Here is a 25,857-nt window from a genome sequence, read left to right as displayed (position 1 = left end):
CAATGTATGAACTACAGTCTTGCCCCCAATGCATTGCTCAGCAGTGTAAACATTGGGGTCAACACAGCAGTATATAGATTTTTTTATTTTATTTAAACATATTTTATTTCATTGTTATACACCAGAAAATATTTTCATGTTAAAATTGAAGAATCCGGTTCGGATTTCAACACAGCTCATACCACTGAAAACAAACAGCATTAAATATACTTTTGACGCTTCCTAAAAGTGAACACTATTTGGGAGTTCACATTTCACCGATCTACTGTTCAGTGAGAATTCCTTACCTCAATACTCTCTGTGTCTTGAATGAACCTCCTGCTGACAGACTGCAAGGCCTCCTGTGGCCACTCATGGAACCAATCAATAGCCGTGCAGTTAACTATAGCTGGGAACTTCCGAGCTCGAACACGCAGGGTGGAACCAACTGGAGAGAAACATAAAATGACCTGAAAAAGGAAGAAGAGGGAATGTTAAGTAACAATGACAAGACACACTCAACCACTCAGCAATGCTAAGTGATAGGAATGCATTGTTACCGTGATTGACATACTTCAGATTTCCAAGAGAATGTGTAATTTATTTCCAACTGAATGTATGTTATATTGTATGTAGCAGTATTTCTTTATTGTTGTGAATTAGAGATTGCAATGATTGAGAGTAATAACTACGAAATACTGGAAACATTCCTACCAATCACTATTTTGCGATCTGTTGTGTTATATATTTACATAGTTTTTATGAATTTTAGAATGGAAATACATTTTTAATTGTTTGCTCTCCAATTTTAGTATGTACTATGTGAACCGATGACCTATGAGTTTCATAAAAGCGACCTGTTTTTGAAACAAAGCCAGCCACTACTTCTAAAACCCATTACCAGGGATTGCTGTGGCCAGCCATACATTTCTCCTGTAACAAAAGCAGCTGCAGGGGCAATGTAGTGTTACACTAAACCCATCCAAATAAAGCAGCGTTCCTCCAACCTGTGGCTCTCCAGCTGTTGCAAAATCACAAATTCCAGCATCTGCCTGTGGCTGTCAGGGTATGCTGTGAGCTATCCTTTTGGGAGAGCTGGATAGCCACAGGTTGGAGAACACTGCAATAGGGAATATGGAACTGTTGGTATATTTGAATGGCTAAAGCCTCCATTTTCCAACTGTAGAGGTCCAAGACATGGAGAAGATGAGCTGGTGCTCCATATGTAATTTTCTGCAAGTCAAGATATTTGTTACAATGGCGGCTCATGGCCGCTGCTGTCTTGCGCACTGGCGTCGGTTTCCCGTTATTTGGGCTATGTTAGGGCTATTGTTTATTGTATATCACCTCAATTCCGGTAATGAAAGGGTTCATCTTCCTTTGCTCTGCTAGCTGCTCCGAGACGGTTTCCAATTGCTCATCAGCATGGGCTATATAAGCTCTTCTGTTTGTTCCATTCATTGCCTCAGCAATAGGTCTCTACAGACCTTGCTAGGTCTCTCTAGCTTGCTAGAGCCTGTTAATTAACTACTTTTTCTGACTATGTACCGACCTCTGCCTGATTCCTGGATCATGACCCTCTGCTGCATGACCTGACTTGTGCCTGTTCACAGTCCTGATCCTGTGCTGCCTGCCCCAACCTTCATGAATTTGCACAAACTCTGCGAGTTTCCTGACTATGAGTTTGCTTGTTCCCTTCATGCTGCGCACCGGTGTCTCTGATCCCTGTAGTTAGGCAGCCAACCACATTCGGACTAATCAAAGAGATAGCAGCCGGATGGCTCCCCTGCTGGATAAACCAGATCGCTGTATAGGAATTAAAGGGTGAAGACCAGGGTAACACCTTTAGGACTAGCCCTAAGTCAAATCAGTTGGTTGGCACAGTGGGGCCACTGCCATAAAAATATTATTGTGAGCTAATCATTTTTCTAATCTCTGTTGTAATGTTCCTTGTTGCCAGTAATCTATGCCTTTCCTTGCAGTGCCTTTTGGGGACAAATAGCCTTATTTACTGGGCTTATTGGGCTGCCAACTGTGATCTGCATTCTGTAATGCTTATTTAATGTTATTTGAAGCCAGGAAAGGTTCCCATGTTTTGTATTCCTTATATTTTCTGGTATTAAGTGGCATTAATGACAAGTAGAAACACAACCTTAGCTGCCTCGGTCGCTGACAAATTGAACACTTAATCCTGTGTTACTCTAAGACACTGATTCATCAGGCTGACTCTTTACGTGAGACATTTTGATAAATCAACCACACAGGATTAAGAGACACTTTCCGACTTGAGATAAAATTACTAATTTCATAAATCAAGGTATGATGTGCTTACAATGTCAGGCTGCCACCTGTGCACAATATGATACTACGACAATATGATTAATGAACTGAATGAATAGTTATCTATGTGGCAAAAGTGTTGTTTTAGTACTTCTGCATTAAGGTAGAGTAGTTATGGGTCGATCAATGCCCAGGCAAGTGGCAACTTTACTTTGCTGCTACAAATGACACTACAGGCTCACAGGTACACAGACATGCTTGGTTCGGTGACAGGAGAAATCCACTGCAGACACCTCACTTATCGGCTGCCAGAATAAAAGGATCAGGTGTTGAAATTCAACTTGCCCAATCCTTCTTTCATTATCATCTGTTGGGAGAGAGGCAAACAGATTCATATACTTTAGATCAGTGGTGGCGAACCTAGGGCATGGGTGCCAGAGGAGGCACTCAGAGCCCTCTCTGTGGGCACCCGCACCCTGGAAAAAGTCTATGGTGTCCAAATATGCCTTAGACTTTCCCTGCCATTCATCAGCGCAGGGCGCGCTATAGACAGCACAGGCAGCGCACTGAATGTAGGCAGGCTATTTTAGATAACTGATAAAGTACATGGAAGATATACTATACTGGACTGTAGCATTCAGGGTAAATTGCAGTGTTGGTAATTTGCAATAAATAAGTGGGTTTTGGGTTGCAGTTTAGGCACTCAGTCTCTAAAAGGTTCGCCATCCCTGCTTTATATAATCAAATGGCCCTGCATAAAATTGGTGTGTTTGGACGACGATAATCTAATATGTATGGAGGCCTTAAAGGGAACCTGTCGCCATTGAAATGTGATGTAAGCTACAGGCACCATGTTATAGAGAAGAGGCTGAGTAGATTGGTATATGGTTCTATGCAGCTATCTCTACATACACAGTCATCGAGGGAAGGCTGTCAATCACTGGATAGAGCCGCCTCAGTGACTTCAAAGCCCAGAATGAGCAAGAATTTAAATGAATAAATTACAGATTACACTGAATCTTTTCCCACAAAACTATACATCAATCTGCTCAGCTCTTCCTGCTGCCTCCAGCTCAGACACCACGTGAATGTGACAGGTTCCCTTTAAGATGATAAGTTACAGATGTATCCTATTCTAACAGTTTAACGTGTACACAGTCTATATAACGTAGGGTAGTTACATCACAGTTATTACATCTACTACACATTACACAAGAAATCAACATAAAATCCCAGTCTTACTTTAAGCTGAAGCCTAACTCTCTCCAGGAAGAACTTCCAGCAATTTTCTTTTGAGTCTTCCAATCCAAGTCCTCGCACCTCATTCCGAATACCAGATACAATGGTGTCCACTTCTTCTTCACTGAACAGGTCAGGGACCTCTCCTGAAAGATTTTTATTTATTTACCACTGATAATAAGAAATTAAAACTTCCATGGTCTGCATGAAAATCTTTGCACATGGCGCATACAGAAAAGTAGTTAACCCTTACAAATTCAAATACTACTTTTGATTGGACCATTTATGCAGAACAGTTTTTGCTGTTCAGAGTACAGCACAGCCTTTCCCAGCTGGGTATCATCACTGCCGTCTATTACGGTGGCTCTCGGTGTGCACTGTACTGGTAGCTACAAGCATACATTTCATCTCCATAGTTGTCATGCCAATAGGTACCATTATACCTGATAAACAGCGACCACAGTGCCTAATGGGGAGCTGAAAAGAAAGTACTGGTTTAGTGGAGTCACAGCAGGTACTTTAATACTTCACTGAAGTCAGCGATTGCCTGAAAAAGGTTATGTGGGCAAAGGTTTAAAAGTAATATCAGGAAGTATTACTTTACTGAGAGAGTAGTGGATGCATGGAATAGCCTTCCTGCAGAAGTGGCAGCTGCAAATACAGTGAAGGAGTTTAAGCATGCATGGGATAGGCATAATGCCATCCTTCATATAAGATAGGGCCATGGGCTATCCATAGTACTCAGTATATTGGACAGATTAGATGGGCCAAATGGTTCTTATCTGCCGACACATTCTATGTTTCTATGTTTACTGTCTCTGATTCCAAAGAAGCAGTGAAATTAGTGCAAATTAAAGGGGAACCCAGCTAAAATGATCTTCCAGCATGTACTAGGTACATATCATAGGATCACATTGATGAGACTGGACCCATGACAATTCACAGAAAACAGGTGAAGTACCAGTGCAGGTGCAACGCTCAGGGGATTCATTCGCTGGAATCCGGGACACAACCTTCTAAGCAAAGCACCAATTTACATCCAGTGATGGAAATCCCTTGGCCGTACCATAGGAAACTCCATAGTTTTTGGGCGTTTCCAGCTCATGTATGCTACTCATCCTTTGACATGTATCTATAACTGGTTGTAATAGTGCTGTGGGAGGATTTCCCTTTCATGTAAAGCTATTATTTGAAATGTCATGCAATGCTGTATGATAATTTATCCATGTGAAACTTTCAAATGATGTTTAAAGAAGCAAAGCTTTAACTGATATAAGGAAATTGCATAATCAGCAATTCTGGTCAAACAAGGGGTGTTGCAGTGTGCAGGTTGGTATCCTGACAGCCCCTGTGAGAAGTCAATTACACAGACATATTCTGCTGAGGGTGGTTACAAGGTGCAGTCCTTTCTGACCTATGGCCAGGATCACTTCCGCGAAAATTGCCAATGCAGTGCAGTAATCTAATATATTAGTTAACGTCCAAATCAGTACTTGACTTTGAAGGAAAATACGTATCAAACACATTTCTTCCACCCGCTATTTCTGTATCATGATTACAAGGTTAAGCTCCTGATGAGAACTGATTTAGCGGTGTCTCCTTTCCTAAAAGTTCATTGTAACCAGAGACAATTTATCAATGGGGAAAATCTTTCAAGAAACGTGTTGATGTAATCACCTGATGCCAACAAGTCATTAATCAGAACGAGAAAGCATTCATCTGGAACATGGGCATCTGTCAGCAAAAACACAGTGGGCATGTTCTTGGCGCCAGTCCTGATGTACAAATTGGCAAGATCCACCTGTAAAGGAAAGGAGGCGATGATTTATACTTGGTGGATACGTTGATGTGAGTTCGCTAACAAATGCCTCTATGATTTTAAGGTTTTGTTAGATTGTCCACCTGCTCTGTGCTGTATTCATCATCCAAACAACTTGTACATGGAAAAAAAAGCAGGCCGTGTCATCTCTACATTAGAAGAGAAGAACCAGGGCCAGATCTCTCATCAATGAATGAAGGATGACTTTCTAAACGCCGATCATACAGAGCTACATGACCTATGGCTGACTACACGTTGCTAGTTTTTTTAACAGGCTTAGACAAATCTGGTGTTTCAGCTGTTCTAAAACGGAAAGTCTCAGTATGATCTATCTGACAGATGCACTCATACAAGTGCTGCAATTAAAAACTACAGCATTACAAATATTGGCCATTTCAGTACTAGAAATACCTGTCAGACAATAAAAGAATAACTATTACTAGTAGGGTCACCAAATCTTGAGATCAATATAGTGGGTTGTGTAATTGACAACTATTTTGTGATATTTTTGTAGCTAGTAAAATGTTACCTTGCCTCTATACCATCTGCATAAACTTAAAAGGGTATCGTCAAGATTTCATGTCATGGCATATCGCTAGGCTATTATAATACAAAATTATCTGGGTGTCTGGCCTTTGGGACCATCACTGATCCAGAGAACAAAGAGGTAGATCTTCCTTTGTCATTTCTTCTATACAGCAGTGCTCCGAGCCAACCGCTGTGCAGAGAATTGTAACCTAGACCCATTCTACTGAATTTTAGTTTACTACATAGTGGACGGTTGGGAGAGTCACTGTGCAACAAAAATCAGTAGGGGGCCACAGAGCTTAACTATTGCAGTAAATCCTTCATACTAGAGTAACCCCAGTGATCAGTTAGTGATGGACTATCCTAACAATATGGTAGGAAAAAGAAATGAAACATGTTCTACATTAATCTTAAAAAAGTGTGAGTATATGTATTCTTCTCACAATGTAATAAGGACCTTGCTTCAATAGGGAATATTAATCATGTATATCACAACATCTATACTCAGGACTCAAGTTATCCATACACGTTAGATGTATGTCGGCTGGACCTGCCGATTTCAGTGGGATCAGCTTACCATCTAATGTGCTTAGCGACCTCCTAACAGCTGATGTTGGGAGGAGATAAGGGTTGGGTAAGCGGGATATTAACTGCTTTATATTTCTGTTCTCTGGGAGATAAGCCAATGCCAGAGGACAGCGGCTTCCTTTTTTGCTCTTCCTACTGAAAACACATGCGCAGTTGGCACAGTTGCCTACACAGGTTACATCATAAAATGTCTGCTCCTTCCTGGTTCATGCCCTTCCAGAGCTCTGCAAGCAGACCAATTTCAATGAGGCCTATATTATATAGTGAGAGCAGTACGTAGCACTGCATAATGCTTTTTAAGGCAAGCGGAGAACAACTTGAGGCTAAAAGTGTTCTAAAGCATGGTTGTGATCACTGGGTCACTGCAGTGATGTTCACTGTAAAGAAAAGACAAGACAACGTGGACCATCAACAACAGCCAGTCTCTAACCCAGACTACCAACAGAGGCAGATCTGTACACATATTGTACCTTGGGTGCTCCATATTGTGCCATGTGTGCACCAGCATACCATGAACTGGCACAACTGGAATGATTTTTTGCAAATAATTAAAACCACATAGCTTTAGATTGTCACTATTCCCTAAATTTGCATTGCTTTTCTAGAAAAGTCAGCACATTAAAATGCTTATACATAATAAAACTGAATGCAATACTTAGGTGAAGGAAAGAAAGGCCATTCTACACTTCTGGGACCCAATGATTGTGTATTTAACACATAATGACAATATATTATATCTGAATGTCACAGCACGGTTCACTGTGACGCTTTCTGTGTAGGCTGGCTGCATGCACCCGTGCGTACTGGCTGCAGGCTGAATTCCTGTGCAGGTTGGTTGCTTGAGGCTCCGACCTGGCTGCGGGGTCAGTGAACTCGTCTGTGGATGTTGCTATCCCCGTGTCAGTCTGTCTGCGGTTTCACGGGTTGGTAGTGCTCTGGCGTACTGGCTGTGGGTGTCTCTGTGTATGCCTGTTGCAAGGGGCAATGGTCTATGCTGCAGTCTGTCTGTTATGGTCTGTTCTGGACTCTTGTTCTGTTGGGGTTAACCTCCCTGTTCTGTGGCTGGGTGGGGTTTCTCAGGTGCCTCGTTATGAAGCTTTACGTTCCTGTGAGCTGTGGGCCTTGGAGTCAGTCTGTCCTGTTTCGTTTTAGGTGTAGCTCCTTGCTGCTGACCCAAGGGGTCTTACCATCTGCCCGTTTGTACGGTTCCGCCTAGGTTTACAGTGTTGTATTCTGTATCTTGTTTTTGCCATGTCCTGTTCTGTCTGTACCTGCCCTGTATTATGTTATGTTATGTTCCTGGTTTGTTCCCTGTTAGCCTAGCAGTGCCTAGCTGCGTCTGAGAGCCTGGCAGTGCTTAACTGCTTCAGATATATCCTGTCCCATGTCTGTCCTGTTGTATGTCCATTAGCTTAGCAGAGCTTATCTGCGTCTGTTTCTGTCCATGTCTGTATCTGCTTGTTTTATGTCTGCCTTCGGAAGAGGGTTCCTGTGTTCCCCGGAGGGGGAATGCTGTTTGCCTGTATGCCCTTCTCTGTCTCTGTGCAGCTCTTCCTGAGGCCGCCTTGCTTCTCTTGCTTGCGGCACAGGTAACTGCTTCTGCCTTTGCTATGCCTTGCCTGTCTGTGGATCTGAATCGGTATCGCTTTCTGACTCTGCTGGTACCATTGTTGGTATCTTCTGGTCTGCTGGACCAACTGCCACCGACTTGGTTTACGCTCTCTGGAGTCGCCCCTGGCAACTACCGTGGCTGAAGTCTATCCTCACCACCAGAGGCGCTAGTGAAGACCTAGTGTTGCTTAGTTACACCCCTCCAGAGTATTGCCAGTCAGTGGCACAGCGGGTACACACACGCTGGTTCGTTACACTGAACCTAAGGTAAGTAGTCTTTAGCAGGGCAAATCAAGGTAGTTGTGGATCTGGTTCTACATTTTTACGGGCTTTGCAAAAAGCTAACTGATTCTTGATTCATTTAAGGCTACTTTCACACGAGCGTTCGGGTGTCCGCTCGTGCGCTCCGTTTGAAGGGGCTCACGAGCGGCCCCGAACGCATCCGTCTGGCCCTAATGCATTCTCAGTGGAGGCGGATCCACTGAGAATGCATCCGCCTGCCAGCGCTCAGCCTCCGCTCCGCTCAGTGAGCGGACACCTGAACGCTGCTTGCAGCGTTCGGGTGTCCGCCTGGCCGTGCGGAGGCGAGCGGATCCATCCAGACTTATAATGGAAGTCAATGGGGACGGATCCGCTTGAAGATGACACTATATGGCTCAATCTTCAAGCGGATCCGTTCCCCATTGACTTTCAATGTAAAGTCTGAACGGATCCGCTCAGGCTACTTTCTGACTTGGAAAATTTTCTAAGTTATAATGCAGACGGATCCGTTCTGAACGGATGCAAACGTCTGCATTATCGGAGCGGATCCGTCTGATGAAACATCAGACGGATCCGCTCCGAACGCTAGTGTGAAAGTAGCCTTATCTTGCTCTTGGCCAATCTACACAAAAAGTAGTTTACTCATTAGAAGTATATACCCCTTTTCTTTGAATTCGTAATTTAAAGGGAACCTGTCATGTGGATATTTGATTATAATCTAACTAATTATATACAATGATTAACTACTAAAAAGTACCTTAGATGTATTCACTTACTGGTGTGACAGATGGTTACCTCATAATATACACACAAAGATGCCACATGCCGCATGCTAATGAGCTGATTTGAGTCCAGCATGATGTCAGTGAGTCCAGCGTTTTATTAATTCAGAGATATAACCACTCCCCTGCCCACCTGCTGCTGATTCATATGGAAAAAAACTGTCAATCAGCAGCAGGTAGGCGGGGAGAGTCAGGAACTCATAAATATTCAGGACCCATCATTATCAGCTGGAGCTTTTCAATACAAGATGTTGTCAGATTGACTGGGTCAATTAAAGAAAGTGACCCAGCATTTTGCTAAGAGAATCAGTCACTTATTTATGTTGCCCTTAGTTAGGACACCATAAAACTGGTGACAGGTTCCCTTTAAGAGTTATGTTCCTTTGGGTTGAAAACTAAACTTAATTAGGCTGCATAGAGGCACAGCAATCATGTTAGCTGTCTGTCTTACTCTCAGATCTTGGATCCCATATCCATTTTTCAAAGTGATCTGGAACACTTCCAGAGAGCTGAGGTACGCTGCCAATTTTGACAGACTTTGTTTACCGCTGCCACCAACTCCTATCAGTAGAGCATAACCACGAGGAGCCTCCAAAATGCGACTAATACGGCATCTGAAACAAAAAAATAATTATCACCACGAAGGAGAAATATTATATATATAATACACTAGGCCATGTAAAATACTGCAAGATATGCTAATGACAATGAATGACACCTTGCATATCTAGCACATATGTTGCACATTTTCAGTGAGGATTCCACATCTGAGATCCAGAACAAACTACAGTACAATATCATTGAATTAAGGATTTTTTGCAGGACTTTACTATGCAGTTCAATGGCTCTGCCATTAGTGTGCAGAAAAAGTGAAATAGGAGAAATTCTGCTATGTAATCTTACACTTGTTTCACAGTAACATTTTTTGTACAAATTTTGATCTTAAAGGGGTTGTCCAGGATTTTGATATAGATAACCTATCCTCAGGATAGGTATCAGTATCAGATTGCCGGGGGTCTGACACCCCACATATCAGCTGTTTCCTTGTATCTCCAGGACCAGAACTGCACAGCTCCATCCACTGTGTCGTGGATGAAGGTGGTAAGTGTAGCACTGTTTCCACTGAAGTGAATTGGGAGCTGTGATGCTGTTACCAACTTCATTCACTACACAATATACAGAGATGTGTAGTCCAGCAGTGGAGCTACAAGGACACAACTGATCCAGGGGTGTGTGGGACCCTTGCCAATCTGATACTGATAGCCTATCCTCAACATCAAAAACCTGGAATACCCCTTTAAGGTATTTAAAAGCATAACCTTTCTATTTTCGATTGATCATTTTTTTCTGCTTTAGTCATAAGTGTTTATCATTACATAATTTTAGACAGCCAGGTTCTAGCTATATTTTATATACAGGAACCCTCACCATCTACAACAGGACACAGTGCTCTCCAAGCCATGCTGTCAGGTTCTCCACTGATTTCAGTAGAGATCCCATGTACAGTATATTGACTTTTTTGCAAATTCCATTTGAGTATGTTACCTTTAAAACAGTTTGTTTCACCTGATTCAAGAAGTATGGGTACTTACACATGTTGCATTGCATCTTCAAACAAAACAAGATTCATGGCTGCATTGAGCTCATTGTAGCTGTCAAGGGCTTCAAGAAGTGTTTTCCTGAGGGAATCCCATCCTTGAACTGGCAAATAAGCAGGAGCTCCAACACCATTTGCAAAATGGCAAAATATAAGTGGCTGTTTCAAGAAGACATGGTCTTCTAATCCCTAGGATGAATAAAAGTTATATCTTCAATTATTGCAGAAGCTAAATCTTCTTCTCAATAGCAGCTGAAATCCAGCACCACCGTTCCGTCCTTGCCACCTGACCGCAGTTATGATACAATGTTTGGCTGTAGCAGTGACGTCCCACTTGCTGGCCTCAGAGGTGTATGGCTCTAGACCTCTGAGGCCATTGGTTGATGGACTGCAGTGGTCACGTGGGGCACACAAAAGGTTACCGTTGCAGTCAAAACAATATGTAACACTTGCGGTCGGATGGAGAGGACAGATTGGCAGCGCTGGATCAGAGGGCTCTGGAAGGTGAGCTTTTTAAATTATTTTAACAGCCTCTCTAGAGTTAGCCTTCATAAATTTAAACGCGGACAACAAATTCAACGTGGTTTTGTGGGCATTCATAAATAGTTGTAAGAGAAATTATCTTCAAATGTTGTGCTCTTATAAAGTGCAAAATTATCTACATTTGTTAAAAGGGTATTCTCATGTTAGACATTTATGGCAGGTGGCAAGTATGGGGACCTTTATTCTGGAAGTACGGTATGATTGGGTTCCAGAGGTGGAATACGCCATAAATGTCTAACATGGAAATACCCCGGTAAGTTAGTAATGCACAAGCTAGAAAATGCCTTAGACCCTACACATATAGGCACATGTGGATGGCACACAGTAGGACATGGGTACGTTTTACTACATAGAAAACCTTAGTTCGACTTTTTGTCTGCTTTTTTGGAACCTATTCTGAACTCAGCTTAGAGTTTTACATATTAGACATAGGAGATAAAGAATTACATTTTTAAAGCATACTTGTCCACTCTTCCTGATTGACTAGGAACCTGCCACAATATGGAAGAGCAGGCAAGTCTCCCACAAAGGCTGCTGACAGCCACCAGGAGAGCTTGGAGCATATACAATGTATTTTGCAGAGGTACATTAAAAATGTCGGCAGAGCAATAATGATGTTTGGAAGATTATTTAAAGAGCACATTGAGTTGCAATAAAAATACTGGCTAGAACCATTTATATCATTGTCAATTGTAATCAAGACAAATCTGTAGATTTTTTAGGGAGCTGATACTTTAGCAGAGCGTGTCATTGCCTACTTGCTCTAAATGTGATGCCTGATTGGCCAATTACAATGCGCATGCTAATAGGCTCAGTCTCTCACTATATGGCCTCATGCACACGACCGTTGTTTTGGTCCGCATCCGAGCCGCAGTTTTTGCGGCTCAGATGCGGATCCATTCACTTTAATGGGGCCGCAAAAGATGTGCAGGGCTGATCGAGGTCTCTGAAAGACCTCACACAGCTCCTGCCCTCTCCGGTCCCGGCGATCACATGACCGCCGGGCCGGAACAGGAAGCGCATAGCTCGGTGAGCGCTGTGTCTGCAGCGATCCAGAAGGCAGGGACACCTGGGCACTGTCCCTGCCTTCTCTAAGGGTTGCCCTGCTGTCACTGACAGAGGGCAACCCGATCAGCAGCTGCACGATTAGCGTGCAGCTGCAGTTTCTGAACGGACGTTCTGGAACGTCCATTCATAAATAGAGAACCACCTCCTGGACATTTATAGTCAACGTGCGGACGGGAGGTGGCTAATCTTGTCCGTTTTGCGGACAAGAATAGGCATTTCTACAATGGGCCGCCTGTTCCGTTCTGCAAATTGCAGAAGGCATGCGGACGGCTTCCGTGTTTTGCGGATCCGCAATTTGCCTATTTCTGTACCACCGGTGGCATCATATTCTCAATCTGGCTTGAAGTTACAATGGCTCAGGTATGGCTATTGCTAACGTAACCAAGAGGGACCACACTACCAGGAGCTCCAGCGCCTGTATAAAGATATGGTATAACACTAAACAGCACATGGATGTACATTAAATAAAGCTCTATTCTGCAGGCATTTATGAGGGGGCAATTCTACTCATACTGGGGCACTTTAATGGGACTATTGCTTATGTGGCAGTCTACTGAGGGGCACCTTTTTAACATTGATAATGGGGTCACTGGTGGCCCTGTTAAGGTACTTTGGCTAAGTTTGCATAGTATTTTTCTAGTTATTCGCATCTTGGATTCTTGGAAACATTTATATTTTGTAAGAAATGATGAATGAATACATTTCAGGAGGTACATTTCTATGCTAATTATGATAGTTATCATGAAGTAAAAGTGCACAAAGCAATTGCCTCCACATTAACAAGCAGTAGTATTTGCGCGCCTTACTTCAAAGTACTTTCTTGCTGTGTCGTAAAGAATTTTCTTAAATAATTCGGAGTCTTTTTCTTCTACCAATTTGTCTCCATACACTCGAGATGACTCATGAAGCCAAAGCAGAACCAGATCATTTGGTTGCTTTAAACAGTCTGGAGTAGCAAACAAAATCCCCTAAAACAGAAAAAAACATGAACAGAAACCAAATCACTAACATTCCTATTTAGGAGAATGCCAAGATTTCATAAGGTGGCAAATCACCAATGCTATGAGTGTACCCTAGGAGTGTCGCTGATTTGCATTTAGGCATTTGCACTTTATTCCATAAATCACAGAGACTATAGACTGGATATTGGTATTATATGTAATACATTTTAAAATTCCCATTCCTTTATAGTTTAAAAAGCCATGTAATCCCCCATTCTTCTCTGAAAGCATGGTAATGTAAATCTGACTTGATCTGCAGAAAAGCACTATCCATGGGATGAAATATTTTTCCGGCACGCCCTTATAAAAGAATGCTTTCCAAGAACAGATTATAATCATATTCTGTAGCTGGTGGCCTGCACCCTAATATACTGCAAATCTGTGGATACCCTTTGTCTCTCATGTTTCAACCATGTGTTTTTTGCTGGGACATTTCTAGTTCCGGCACACTGGGAACTACACATCTACTAGTAAAAAAAAAAAAGCAGCTTAAAGGGTTTCTACCATCAGAATTACTGTTATGTAGCTGACTGACATTAGCGATGTGCTAATGTGTTGTTCACTTCTATATTCGGCGCAGGCGCAGTGAGTGCAGGCTGCGCTCCTGTGGCCGGCTTCCTCACTGCGCCTGCACCGACTACGTCACAGTGAGGAAGCCAGCACCAGGAGCGCGGCCTTCACTCACTGCGCCTGCGCCGAATACAGAAGTGAATGGAGCAGGCGCGGGATTTCCTCAACGATGCGTGGAACTTGGACATCAATCAAGAGGAGCGGGGCGGGCAGAACGGAGGACCTGGGCGGGATAAAGGGTGAGTAGACCGAGCCTCTAGGTGCTGAATCTACGCCCACATAGCACCTAGAGGCTCATTAGCATATTTTAAAAGTGTGTATTTTAGCATAACGGCTGCAGGGACAAATGTAAAAAACACTGTTATGTAGTGCTGACATTGGCACATCGCTAATGTCAGTCAGCTACATAACAGAAATTCTGATGGTAGAAACCCTTTAACAATTGTCTCAGCATAGAAAGAATGTAACGTACCTGAAAAATGTTGGAAATGTCTCGGAGGTTAAATATATAATGAAATTTGATAGCAGTTGGAAGGAAATTCTGCACCATTTTCTGGCTAAGCCCCATTGCAGCCTGGATCACGGTTGGTCCAGTTCGCAGAATTGATGGGTGGAAAGAGTGTTGCTGAAAGTGGAAACTAAGGATCTTGGCAAAGATGGCTTCTAGTGCATCATTTGATGGGAAACTTACAGCAAAAGTAGTGAAATGTCTCTATAGAAAAAAATTATAATAATTAAGAATCCATGTTACATAACAAAATTCTAAAGACGTCAATGGGTATAAACTGCAGTTTGTATTGGAAAATGTATTTTCTGTCCATTAATAATAGAGAATGTTTTTAATATTTTAGCTGACAAAGCTAATGCACGCTTGATACAATGCTTTCAGTATTATAGTAGATCGTCCAGATAAACCTGGAAAGAAAGCTGTGTAAGCTAGGCTTGATTATACATGATATTACCTGCAATCGTTGGTTAATAGTAAAGCTTCCTGCAGTTGGATTCATACAAGCAACATATTGACAATTGTGAACTTCTTTAAGGGTTATTTTTTGCCGTTCATACCTGCAGTAACAGATGGGAAATCACTTCTTTAACTACACGGAATATAAATATCGGCAGGTAATGTTAATATTAGCATTAACGAAAAGTTATACAGAAAAGCTATACAGAAATATACACTTGTATTAGTTTGTCACAGTTTTCAAGATCTCTGCTTACAGTCATTCAACAGTAACCTTCAGTGTTAAAATATCTGTCCCATCAGATAAAGATCTGACCCATAAATCTAGATGCAACCTTTAATAATACTACAGTATTAACATGTACTTAATATCTCCAGGTGTGGACTTTACCAACCGACAGTCTAAGCACGTGCTTGTGGCCCCAAGAGATCAAGGCACCCCTTGCTGGCTACAAGTGGTTAACTGAAAAAAGAACAACTAAAGGGTCAGACATGCTGCCTGTGCAACTGGTTCAGCTGCATAGAGAGGCCATTCCCAGGTGTATATTGGTAGCAGAAATGCCGAACGGGGAGCCGCGGGGAAAAAGATTAGCGGGCTGACAGGGCAAAGCTTAGTGGGGAGATGGAAGTGAAACTTAGCGGTATGACTGGGGCCCCCAGAAAAAACTTTGCTTGGGGACCAAGAAATGCCAAATCAGCCTCTGTATATGTCAAATGCTCACATATAAACAATATCGGATAAAAATGCTGTACTGAAATACAAAAGCCTGTGACAATTAATTGTATCTAAGATGCATGTTGTACAGGTTCGCTAGATCTCTGGCTAAATTACTAATTGTCATGAGCAATAAGGAATTCTTTGCTGCCTCATCCTCACCTACCTACTAACATTGCTTGAGGCCATTGCTATGTAGCAGCCTAAGGCCACAAAAGTATTTTGCAGTCCACAAAACCCTGATACGCAAAATATGTAACACGTCCAGTGTTGCATCCTTTATTTTTGCAGGCCCATTGACTTCCTTTTGTGGACAAGCAGGGGCGTAACTACCATAGCAGCAGACCATGCGACTGCTATGGGGCCCAGGGCAAGAGGGGGCCCAGTCTTAGTTGGGATTATCTTCTCTTCTACTGGAGGTAAAAACTTGGTCAGGTCTCTGCCCTCTAAAGGAACAACTTTAAGCAAATCAGGTAGTGGAAAAAACGGCCCAAGAGTCATTGAAAAGGGTTTAGGTAGAAACCCTTCTGTCCTGTGTGGGGGGCCTGGTTTGATCCTTGCTACGGGGCCCTTACTTCTCTATGTATGCCACTGTGGACAAGTATAGGACATGTTCTATGTTTTTGCGGAATGGCTGCAAAGATATAGAATATGTCCAAAAAATGTGAACCATGGACCCACTGAAGTCCAAGGGTCCGCAAAAAAAAAAAAAAAAAGAAACTGATGCAACACGGACATCACACCAAAGCCATAAAATTTTGGGAGAATTACTGTATACAATTATTTCTTATAGTGTATTTCAGTACCGTATTTTCATATATTTTATCTGTACATATGGAGAACAGTATCATTAAAGGTCACATTTTAGGTCTTTTTTTTAGTTACTCCAATATATATTAATTAAAGGGATTATCCAGTAATAGATAATGATGACCTATCTTCTGAATAGGTCATCATTATCACATTGCCAGGGGTCCGGATCCCAGCACTCCTGCCGATCAGCTGTTTCATGGAACTGCCACAATCACTGGAGCTCTGGAGAGCGCAGCTGGCGCCCGGCAGCTTTCCAACCACAGCACTGTACATAGTACAGCGGCTATGCTTGGTATTGAAGCTCAGCCCTATTCACGTCAATGGGGCTTAGCTGCAACTAGGCCATTTGACCAATGTACGGTGAGGTCATATGGCCTAGGAAGAGACCATGGAGCTCAAGGAGGACTGGCCTCTTCTAAGAGACCCACGCCAATCTGATATTGATGACCTATCCTAAGGATAGATCATCAATATTAATTAACAGATAACCCCTTTAAGTAAAAGACAAATTTGGGTTCACATACACCCTCGGCCATTAACAGTAGTGTTCCATGTGGACAAAAAAACGTGTAAAACCAGATCCATTTTACTGCACACTGCTATTTTGTTGATGCAACTTTTGGCCACACATTTTAACAAGTGAAACATCGAAAACAAATGTAATTCTAATCGGTTTTACAACCCTGTGTCCATCAGATGACCAGGATAACTTTTTGTCCACCAGAAATACCAGTTCCAATAGAATTGCTGAAAGTAGAGATCTGATGATAAAAGCATATTGGAAAATTGAATAACTCTTCATTAATGGATACTTTATTTCCTGAACCTGCAATACGTCTTTAATAGGCAAACAAATGATCATTTTTACCAGTGGCCGTAATCGAGGTGCTGTCTGATCAGGGCATGAGGTTGGACAGTTCCATACTTGTCTACCTCAGGCATGTTCAAGTCATCAATGAAATACACCAACTTTTTGTTTCCAATAGGACCATAATTACGCCCTGCTTTCTTCTCCAAAGACTTCTCAAGGATCCCTAAAATAGAAATGACTCATATAGTAGTGTTATTCTACATACTATGGGTAAGATCTGTAATAAGTGAGACAGACCTGCAGCCTGGAGTAAAGGTCTGCATGCACAACAACTAAGCACATTTGATGAATAAATAAAAATACCCTTAGCATATAAGATTTTACTTCAGGAAATCTATTTTAGAAATGTTCATGGTGACAAAATCTTTGCAAAGCACAGTAAAGGCAACATGGATATTGGTCATTATTATACTTTGTCTGATAACCTATTTTACAAGAATGGGTAAGAAGACTGAAATCAAATGGACTTCAAAGTGCATACAGTGTCTGGAAACAAGGATGTCAAGTTATGGAAAACTCATAGAGATATACATCATACAATACTTGTCTCTTAGGCATGTTAAAGGGGTTGTCTCGTGAATTTTCATAGTAAAGGACTTGAAATTAATAGCTCAAAGTACTTTATAGTGTTTCTAGCATAAAAATACGCTTTTCATCTTTTATTCCAATGCGTCCCCATTGGTACAGATGTTAATCTGTGCAGCTGGTGGTGGGCTCGGAACAGAATCCGTTTCCTTCCCCCTCTGGCAGCTAACAATGCAGTCTCTACTTTCTAAAGCTAATTTGTCCAAAATATATGTGGATTAATTTCTTAATATATGGGTTGGAGCTCTGGTTTTGTGACCCAAAACCCCTGCATAGATTGATTACATTCTGTCTGCAGCCACCCAGAGCTTAGGAGTTACTCCATACTATTTATGCATTGATCTGAACTATAAAATAGTATGGAGGTCCTATTAATATATACGAAGATATCATATGGTTTTAAAGTAGGGGATTATTATGATCATTTGTGCATTCTATTTAATTCTAAAATAAATTCGCTTACAGTTAAAAAAAAAAAATTGTCAAAAAAGGTAGAAAACACATTGAAAGTAATTAGCATAATATATTAATCTTACTTTGCAGAGCGGCTGATGTAGTATAATAGTTGAAAGGTACTTTGGATATCATGTACAGATCAGATAGGCCCTCTAGTCTGTCATTTAAAAACACAGTCTTGCCCACTCCTGCACTGCCGACCAGCATGACTGGCTTAGACTTTTTTATAAGAAGATCTGTGAAGTATCCAAGGCATGTGGTTTCAGAAGTATGGACGAAAACTGCCTATAATAAATCAAATAAATACATTAAAAAAATTATGAAGTTACTGCTTATAACTTGTATAATATTATTCCTATTCAGCAGATTTCTCTCAGGGATACACCCCTTTTATACTGCACTGGTGTCTGTTCAATTGGGTTGCTTTTTTAACAGCAAGAATAATGTATTCTGCAGCACTACTTTAGCTGTCATTAAAAAAAAACTAGTAAGCTGTAGGAAATCTGATAAACACATAGCATTAAAAGACGAAAACATGCAATGCGACAATTCACTGCAATATAGAGTACAAAATTGCATAATAATAACAAGAGCTACACTATAAGTGCGAGATACTTGGCAAATCGTTTTGTACAAAATTATTTGAGCCCGTCTGCCGAGCGTCAAGGCGATCTCTGTTAGACGGGTTCCTACGCTAAATTCTACCTGTTAGGCGCCATGACGGCTACCATACACTTCAGGGAGTGTAGGTTCCACAGCAGGCCCACTCCACAACACCACCGGCGCCAAATGGCTACCAAGGACTGCAGTGAGAGTCCACAAACTATCTCACTACTGGTGCCATGGTTCATATAGCATTATTCATATAGCATAATTCTGGTGCCATGGCTTCATATAGCATTATTCATATAGGTCTGTTTAAAAATGGATCAGTCAAAGCTATAATGGCTTATTTAAGAACAGAAGTCATGACACTTATGTGAACAGAAGCTTATTCCCACTAAAGGTCTTAAAGGCGTTGTCACATCTTGCCATTACGAAGGAGAGATGAGATACAGACTCAACCAACTCCCGGCCAGGAAACAGCAGAGCGCTCTGGTTCTCTCTGTTTCAGTAGTTTCTATTGCGGTGCATGAGAGCTACAGAAACAGCGCAGCAAGCTATACTGCTTCCCTAACTCAGAAACACCATAGCTAGTTGTGCTACACGGTTTCTGTAGCTCTCATGCACTGCACCGGAGCACTCTGCTGTTTCCCGGTATGAAGGTGGTTGGGACTGTGTCTCATCTGACCTTAGTAACCGCAAGATGAGACAACCCCTTTAAAAAGGTTGTGAAAGAATGGGGGGGGGGGAGCGGTTTGGCAACCCCCCCTTCCCCATTCTGCAGAACTTGCAAAGGGAAGATTACTTACCTGGCCTCCATCAAGGTCAACATCCGGTATGACACCTTTGCAGTCAATCACTGTCCGCGGGGAGTTGGTACCACTGCGGATAGTGATTGACATCACCATAATCAAACAGGATGTTGTTATCGGAAAATGCAAATGTGATCGCACACTACATCCAGCACTCTGCCCTCCATGCTGGATGAGACATTGGTTTATATTTTGGCCAAAGCATAGTAAGCCACTCACCGCGTCAAGGTTGTCTCATGAGTGGTCCCTAACTCTTGTTCCTACCTGTTCATGGGCCATGACAGCCACATAAAATCCAGGGAATGCAGGTCAGCATGCAAGCCAAGTACACTTTGCTTGTAACCCCGTCCGGTGCCATTACAGCTTTCATCGGATCCAGGGATGCAAGTACCAACATGCATGCTGAACCCACCATATACTTCTCCTGGAGCCAGATGGCTAATGGTAGGTTCTATACAAGCAGACTCAGTTTTATACTGACTTTAAAACCAGCCTCAAGGACAGATTAACTGGTCAGGTGTGCAATGACTCCAAGGAGATCGCCACGCCTCCAATATATACTACAAAGAAAAAAATAAGGGGTTGGGTCAGCACAACCTGCCTGTAGGTGCAGATCACTATGGCGAAATACATATACAAACGGAAAATGCAAATGTGATCGCACACTACATCCAGCACTCTGCCCTCCATGCTGGATGAGACATTGGTTTATATTTTGGCCAAAGCATAGTAAGCCACTCACCGCGTCAAGGTTGTCTCATGAGTGGTCCCTAACTCTTGTTCCTACCTGTTCATGGGCCATGACAGGTGGGTTCAGCATGCATGTTGGTACTTGCATCCCTGGATCCGATGAAAGCTGTAATGGCACCGGACGGGGTTACAAGCAAAGTGTACTTGGCTTGCATGCTGACCTGCATTCCCTGGATTTTATGTGGCTGTCATGGCCCTTGAACAGGTAGGAACAAGAGTTAGGGACCACTCATGAGACAACCTTGACGCGGTGAGTGGCTTACTATGCTTTGGCCAAAATATAAACCAATGTCTCATCCAGCATGGAGGGCAGAGTGCTGGATGTAGTGTGCGATCACATTTGCATTTTCCGTTTGTATATGTATTTCGCCATAGTGATGTGCACCTACAGGCAGGTTGTGCTGACCCAACCCCTTATTTTTTTCTTTGTAGTATATATTGGAGGCGTGGCGATCTCCTTGGAGTCATTGCACACCTGACCAGTTAATCTGTCCTTGAGGCTGGTTTTAAAGTCAGTATAAAACTGAGTCTGCTTGTATAGAACCTACCATTAGCCATCTGGCTCCAGGAGAAGTATATGGTGGGTTCAGCATGCATGTTGGTACTTGCATCCCTGGATCCGATGAAAGCTGTAATGGCACCGGACGGGGTTACAAGCAAAGTGTACTTGGCTTGCATGCTGACCTGCTTTCCCTGGATTTTATGTGGCTGTCATGGCCCATGAACAGGTAGGAACAAGAGTTAGGGACCACTCATGAGACAACCTTGACGCGGTGAGTGGCTTACTATGCTTTGGCCAAAATATAAACCAATGTCTCATCCAGCATGGAGGGCAGAGTGCTGGATGTAGTGTGCGATCACATTGCATTTTCCGTTTGTATATGTATTTCGCCATAGTGATGTGCACCTACAGGCAGGTTGTGCTGACCCAACCCCTTATTTTTTTCTTTGTAGTATATATTGGAGGCGTGGCGATCTCCTTGGAGTCATTGCACACCTGACCAGTTAATCTGTCCTTGAGGCTGGTTTTAAAGTCAGTATAAAACTGAGTCTGCTTGTATAGAACCTACCATTAGCCATCTGGCTCCAGGAGAAGTATATGGTGGGTTCAGCATGCATGTTGGTACTTGCATCCCTGGATCCGATGAAAGCTGTAATGGCACCGGACGGGGTTACAAGCAAAGTGTACTTGGCTTGCATGCTGACCTGCATTCCCTGGATTTTATGTGGCTGTCATGGCCCATGAACAGGTAGGAACAAGAGTTAGGGACCACTCATGAGACAACCTTGACGCGGTGAGTGGCTTACTATGCTTTGGCCAAAATATAAACCAATGTCTCATCCAGCATGGAGGGCAGAGTGCTGGATGTAGTGTGCGATCACATTTGCATTTTCCGTTTGTATATGTATTTCGCCATAGTGATGTGCACCTACAGGCAGGTTGTGCTGACCCAACCCCTTATTTTTTTCTTAGTAGGATGTTGTTATCGATGGAGCCAAGCGGACCATTGCAGACCTTCAGGAAATGGAGTGGGGAGCCGGAGCAAAGAATCCGGTAAGTCATCTTCCCTTTGCAGGTCAGGCAGTATGTGTGTGGTAAAGGTGTAAGGTTTGCCAAAACCATTCTTGCACAACCCCTTGAAAGTGAGTTTTATTAAAATTGGTGTAAAGGAAAACTGGTTTGGTTGCACACATCAAATAGGGTTATTGGGCAATGGGCAACTAGGCCAGTTTTCCTTTTCACCAGTTTTGATAAATATCTTCCTTCCAATTCCCCAAAATGTAAACCAAAACATACAATAAAACAGTCACAATGAAAAATCCAGATTTCAAGCATCTTTTTTTCTAATATTTTTTCAAATACATTTTTCAGAATTTGAAACCATAATCATTACATTCCATGAATACAGACTATTCTAAAGACACAATGAAATTTAATCAACAAGCAATCCCTGTCCCTTAAAGGCTATGTACACCTTTGGGGGCAATTTTATTTTTTATTATTGCATTGTCCTCATTTTGACCTAAAAATATATTTTTTAAAATTGATCTTTATAAAAAATATGGCATCCTTTTTTCTGTACAGAGCTGGGATGCTCTAGTAGCACCCTTAGGATTTTCTGTCCTTTCTGTCAGACCAGAAGCAGACCGACTCCTTATCTCTGCTCTATGACCTCCTTTCAGTTTTTGTCTTACTGATAAGAATGGTCTTTATGACCTCTCAGTAGTTTAGAGATGAGGTTTATTAGATGACTAACACAAAGTGAAAGTGAAAAGTACCAGTCACACAGCTAGAAAAAACTGTTAACCCTTTATGACAGAACAGCTCAATATTTTTTAATAAAGGCCAATTGAAAAAAAATTAATTGTAGCCAAAAATGAGTAACATGCAAACATAAAAAAAATTGGCTCAGAAGGTGTACATAGCCTTTGGGCTTGCCTTCCTTGCTACCTGGTTTCAAGCATTTTCAGTTATTAGTAATGACATAGAATTCAGAACAAAAAGATATTTCTCAGTGACGCTACAATGTACCTGTAGAGGGGTATCCGGGTCCATATCAAATTTGGGCATTTTTTCACTCCAAAGGATGAACTTTCTGGTTTTGTTATCCAAATAATAATCAAAAACTGTTCCTTGGCCTGGAAACTTCACTGCTTTCATTTCTTTGATCCACCAATGACTGAATTCAGCTCTGTAGTCTATTAACTGGAACAAAACCGGCATGGTACAAATAAATATGTCAAATAAAGCTTCAAAGAGCTAGAGAGAGGTTCCATACTTGCACCAGACTGTTCACCAGTTTTGCATTTTCTATTTGTATCTATTATGCTCCATATTCTGGTGTGCTAAATTCAAGGGGATGTCCAACAGATTAAAAGAAAATGAAATACCTTGCTTTATTAAAGTACTGACTCCAGCTTCCTTCATATCTATCTCCAGCTCAATTTTTATCCATTTAACCCTCATTCTTCTCTTTCCCTTCACTACCAGAATACCAAAAGCTTCCCGTTTCATGCAATTCCACGCACCTTTCTAAACTACCTTTCCCATAATCCACTAACTGCCTTTGTAGGTCCTGACCTCTTCACTGGTTGGCTTGCTCACTTACAGTTACATACCCCCAGCCCCTCCTGTTACCGTCTACTTGCTGTCCTCTGCTCATCCACCATCTATCCTCTTCCTGTCCACATCTCCTTCTCTGTTACGTAGTGACACTGCACTGATCCACTGCCGATTTCCCCTGCTCATCCTTACATGACCATACTGTGAGCAGAAGGGGGCTGGCTTTCATGGTGTAAGGCAGGCATGCTCAACCTGCGGCCCTCCAGCTGTTGTAAAACTACAACTCCCACAATGCCCTGCTGTAGGCTGATAGCTGTAGGCTGTTCGGGCATGCTGGGAGTTGTAGTTTAGCAACAGCTGGAGGGCCGCAGGTTGAGCATGCCTGGTGTAAGGGAAAATAAGCCACGCCCCCAATGCGGCATGCTTGATGATGTATTGTCTTGACAAACAGTAAAGAAGAGTTCAGATTTCCGTGAACCGGTAAGTATTACATGATGTATGGGAAGCACCGCTGAAACATAGGCCAGAATGCTATATATTGCCATGTTGGATGTAGGGGCGTAAGTAGAATTTAAAGGGCTCCATAGCAAAATAAGATGGGCCCCAAGCACCTAATGTCCCAAAATTAAAACAGTAGCATCAGTAGCAATAATTAAAAAATATGTAGAACAGAGTATCAGGAAAACCCACATTACAGTGCTGGATAACAGAAAGCCATCAACTTATTATTCCCCACAAAAAGGTACAATGGGAGACATTGATCAGGACTAGCTCTTAAAAAATTAGTCGCATCTCTGGCACTCTGTGTGCCATAACTCAAATCTACACTTGAGCTTTAAGTTATGCCAGTTTCTGGCGCACATTATAGTAAATCCGGCAGGCCATGGTGGGCACCCACCCACTCAGCCCTGCCCTTAACCTTAGAAAAGTGTCGAGAAGCTAAAAAAGTTATGGTGCAAATACTTTTATTTATGGCACAAGTACTTTTAGAGTACTGACCTGCCAAGTCCCACAGTGCACGCCAGTACTGCGAGGGAGTTCAATGCTGCTCTTTGCACCTGCCCTCCCCCGCCCCTGATGATTGACAGGTCTATTCCCTGCTGTGCACAGGAGAGAAATCTGTCAATCATTGTCTGGATGTGGGTGAGGGCGAGGACAAGGACTAACATCCGACTCATCTCCCTCATAGTGCTGACGATCCCAGAAATGACAGACCACTGAAATCAGCGGGTCTGTCATTATCCTATACCTTCAATGAGGACAGCATAGTGCAGGTGACAGGTTCCCTTTAAGGAAATGTATTATGCTTGTTGAACGTGTAATGTTTACCCATTGAAAAATGTATGGTACTTCTGGTGTTCACTAAGGCTACTTCACACAAGCGTTTTTTTTGCGGATCAGTCATGGATCTGCAAAAAGGCTTCCGTTACAATAATACAACCGCATGCATCAGTCATGAACAGATCCGGTTGTATTATGTCTTCTATAGCCATGATGACAGATCCGTCTTAAACACCATTGAAAGTCAATGGGGACGGATCAGTTTTCTATTGTGTCAGATTGTGTCAGAAAAAACTGATCAGTCCCCTTGACTTACATTATGTGCCTGGACGGATCCGTTTGGCTCCGTTTCGTCAGGCGGACAGCAAAACGCTGCAAGCAGCCTCCAGATCGGAATGGAGACTGAACGGAGGCAAACTGATGCATTCTGAGCGGATCCTGTTCCATTCAGAATGCATTATGGCAAACTGATCCGTTTTGGACTGCTTGTGAGAGCCCTGAACGGATCTCACAAACGGAAAGCCAAAACGCCAGTGTGAAAGTAGCCTTAGGCCTCATGCACACGACCGTTGTGTGCATCCGTGGCCGTTGTGCCGTTTTCCGTTTTTTTTCGCGGACCCATTGACTTTCAATGGGTCCGTGGAAAAATCGGAAAATGCACCGTTTTGCAGCCGAGACCGTGATCCATGTATCCTGTCCGTCAAAAAAATATGACCTGTCCTATTTTTTTGACGGACAACGGTTTACGGACCCATTTAAGTCAATGGGTCCGTGAAAGAACACGGATGCACACAAGATTGGCATCCGTGTCCGTGATCCGTGGCCGTAGGTTACTTTTTATACAGACGGATCCGAAGATCCGTCTGCATAAAAGCTTTTTCATAGCTGAGTTTTCACTTCGTGAAAACTAAGAACCGACAGTATATTCTAACACATATACTAAAAGAACTGTGTACATGACTGCCCCCTGCTGCCTGGCAGGTGCTGCCAGGCAGCAGGCGGCAGCCCCCCCCCCCCCCTGAAGTTAACACATTGGTGGCCAGTGGGCCCCCCCCCCCTGTAGTTAACACATTGGTG

The 25,857-nt window shown here is 42.6% G+C and overlaps 1 protein-coding gene across 1 annotated transcript in view; it reads right to left on the bottom strand.

Annotated features, from left to right (window-relative positions):
* The window catches only part of DNAH11 (dynein axonemal heavy chain 11), a 303,358-nt gene that overhangs the window by 117,118 nt on the left and 160,383 nt on the right, over nt 1-25,857 (bottom strand). The window contains exons 46-56 of the mRNA XM_040433722.1: nt 22,969-23,142; nt 18,351-18,555; nt 17,227-17,392; nt 14,829-14,931; nt 14,339-14,578; nt 13,102-13,263; nt 10,680-10,873; nt 9,539-9,701; nt 5,176-5,299; nt 3,502-3,644; nt 288-449 (exon numbers count right to left, since the gene is read on the bottom strand). Coding sequence (XP_040289656.1) covers nt 288-449; nt 3,502-3,644; nt 5,176-5,299; nt 9,539-9,701; nt 10,680-10,873; nt 13,102-13,263; nt 14,339-14,578; nt 14,829-14,931; nt 17,227-17,392; nt 18,351-18,555; nt 22,969-23,142 — 1,836 coding nt within the window. The remainder of the gene's footprint in view (nt 1-287; nt 450-3,501; nt 3,645-5,175; nt 5,300-9,538; nt 9,702-10,679; nt 10,874-13,101; nt 13,264-14,338; nt 14,579-14,828; nt 14,932-17,226; nt 17,393-18,350; nt 18,556-22,968; nt 23,143-25,857) is intronic.

Source organism: Bufo bufo, chromosome 5 (genome assembly GCF_905171765.1).
Source record: "Bufo bufo chromosome 5, aBufBuf1.1, whole genome shotgun sequence".
Taxonomy (NCBI): domain Eukaryota; kingdom Metazoa; phylum Chordata; class Amphibia; order Anura; family Bufonidae; genus Bufo; species Bufo bufo.
This window is presented reverse-complemented; position numbering and strand designations above follow the sequence as displayed.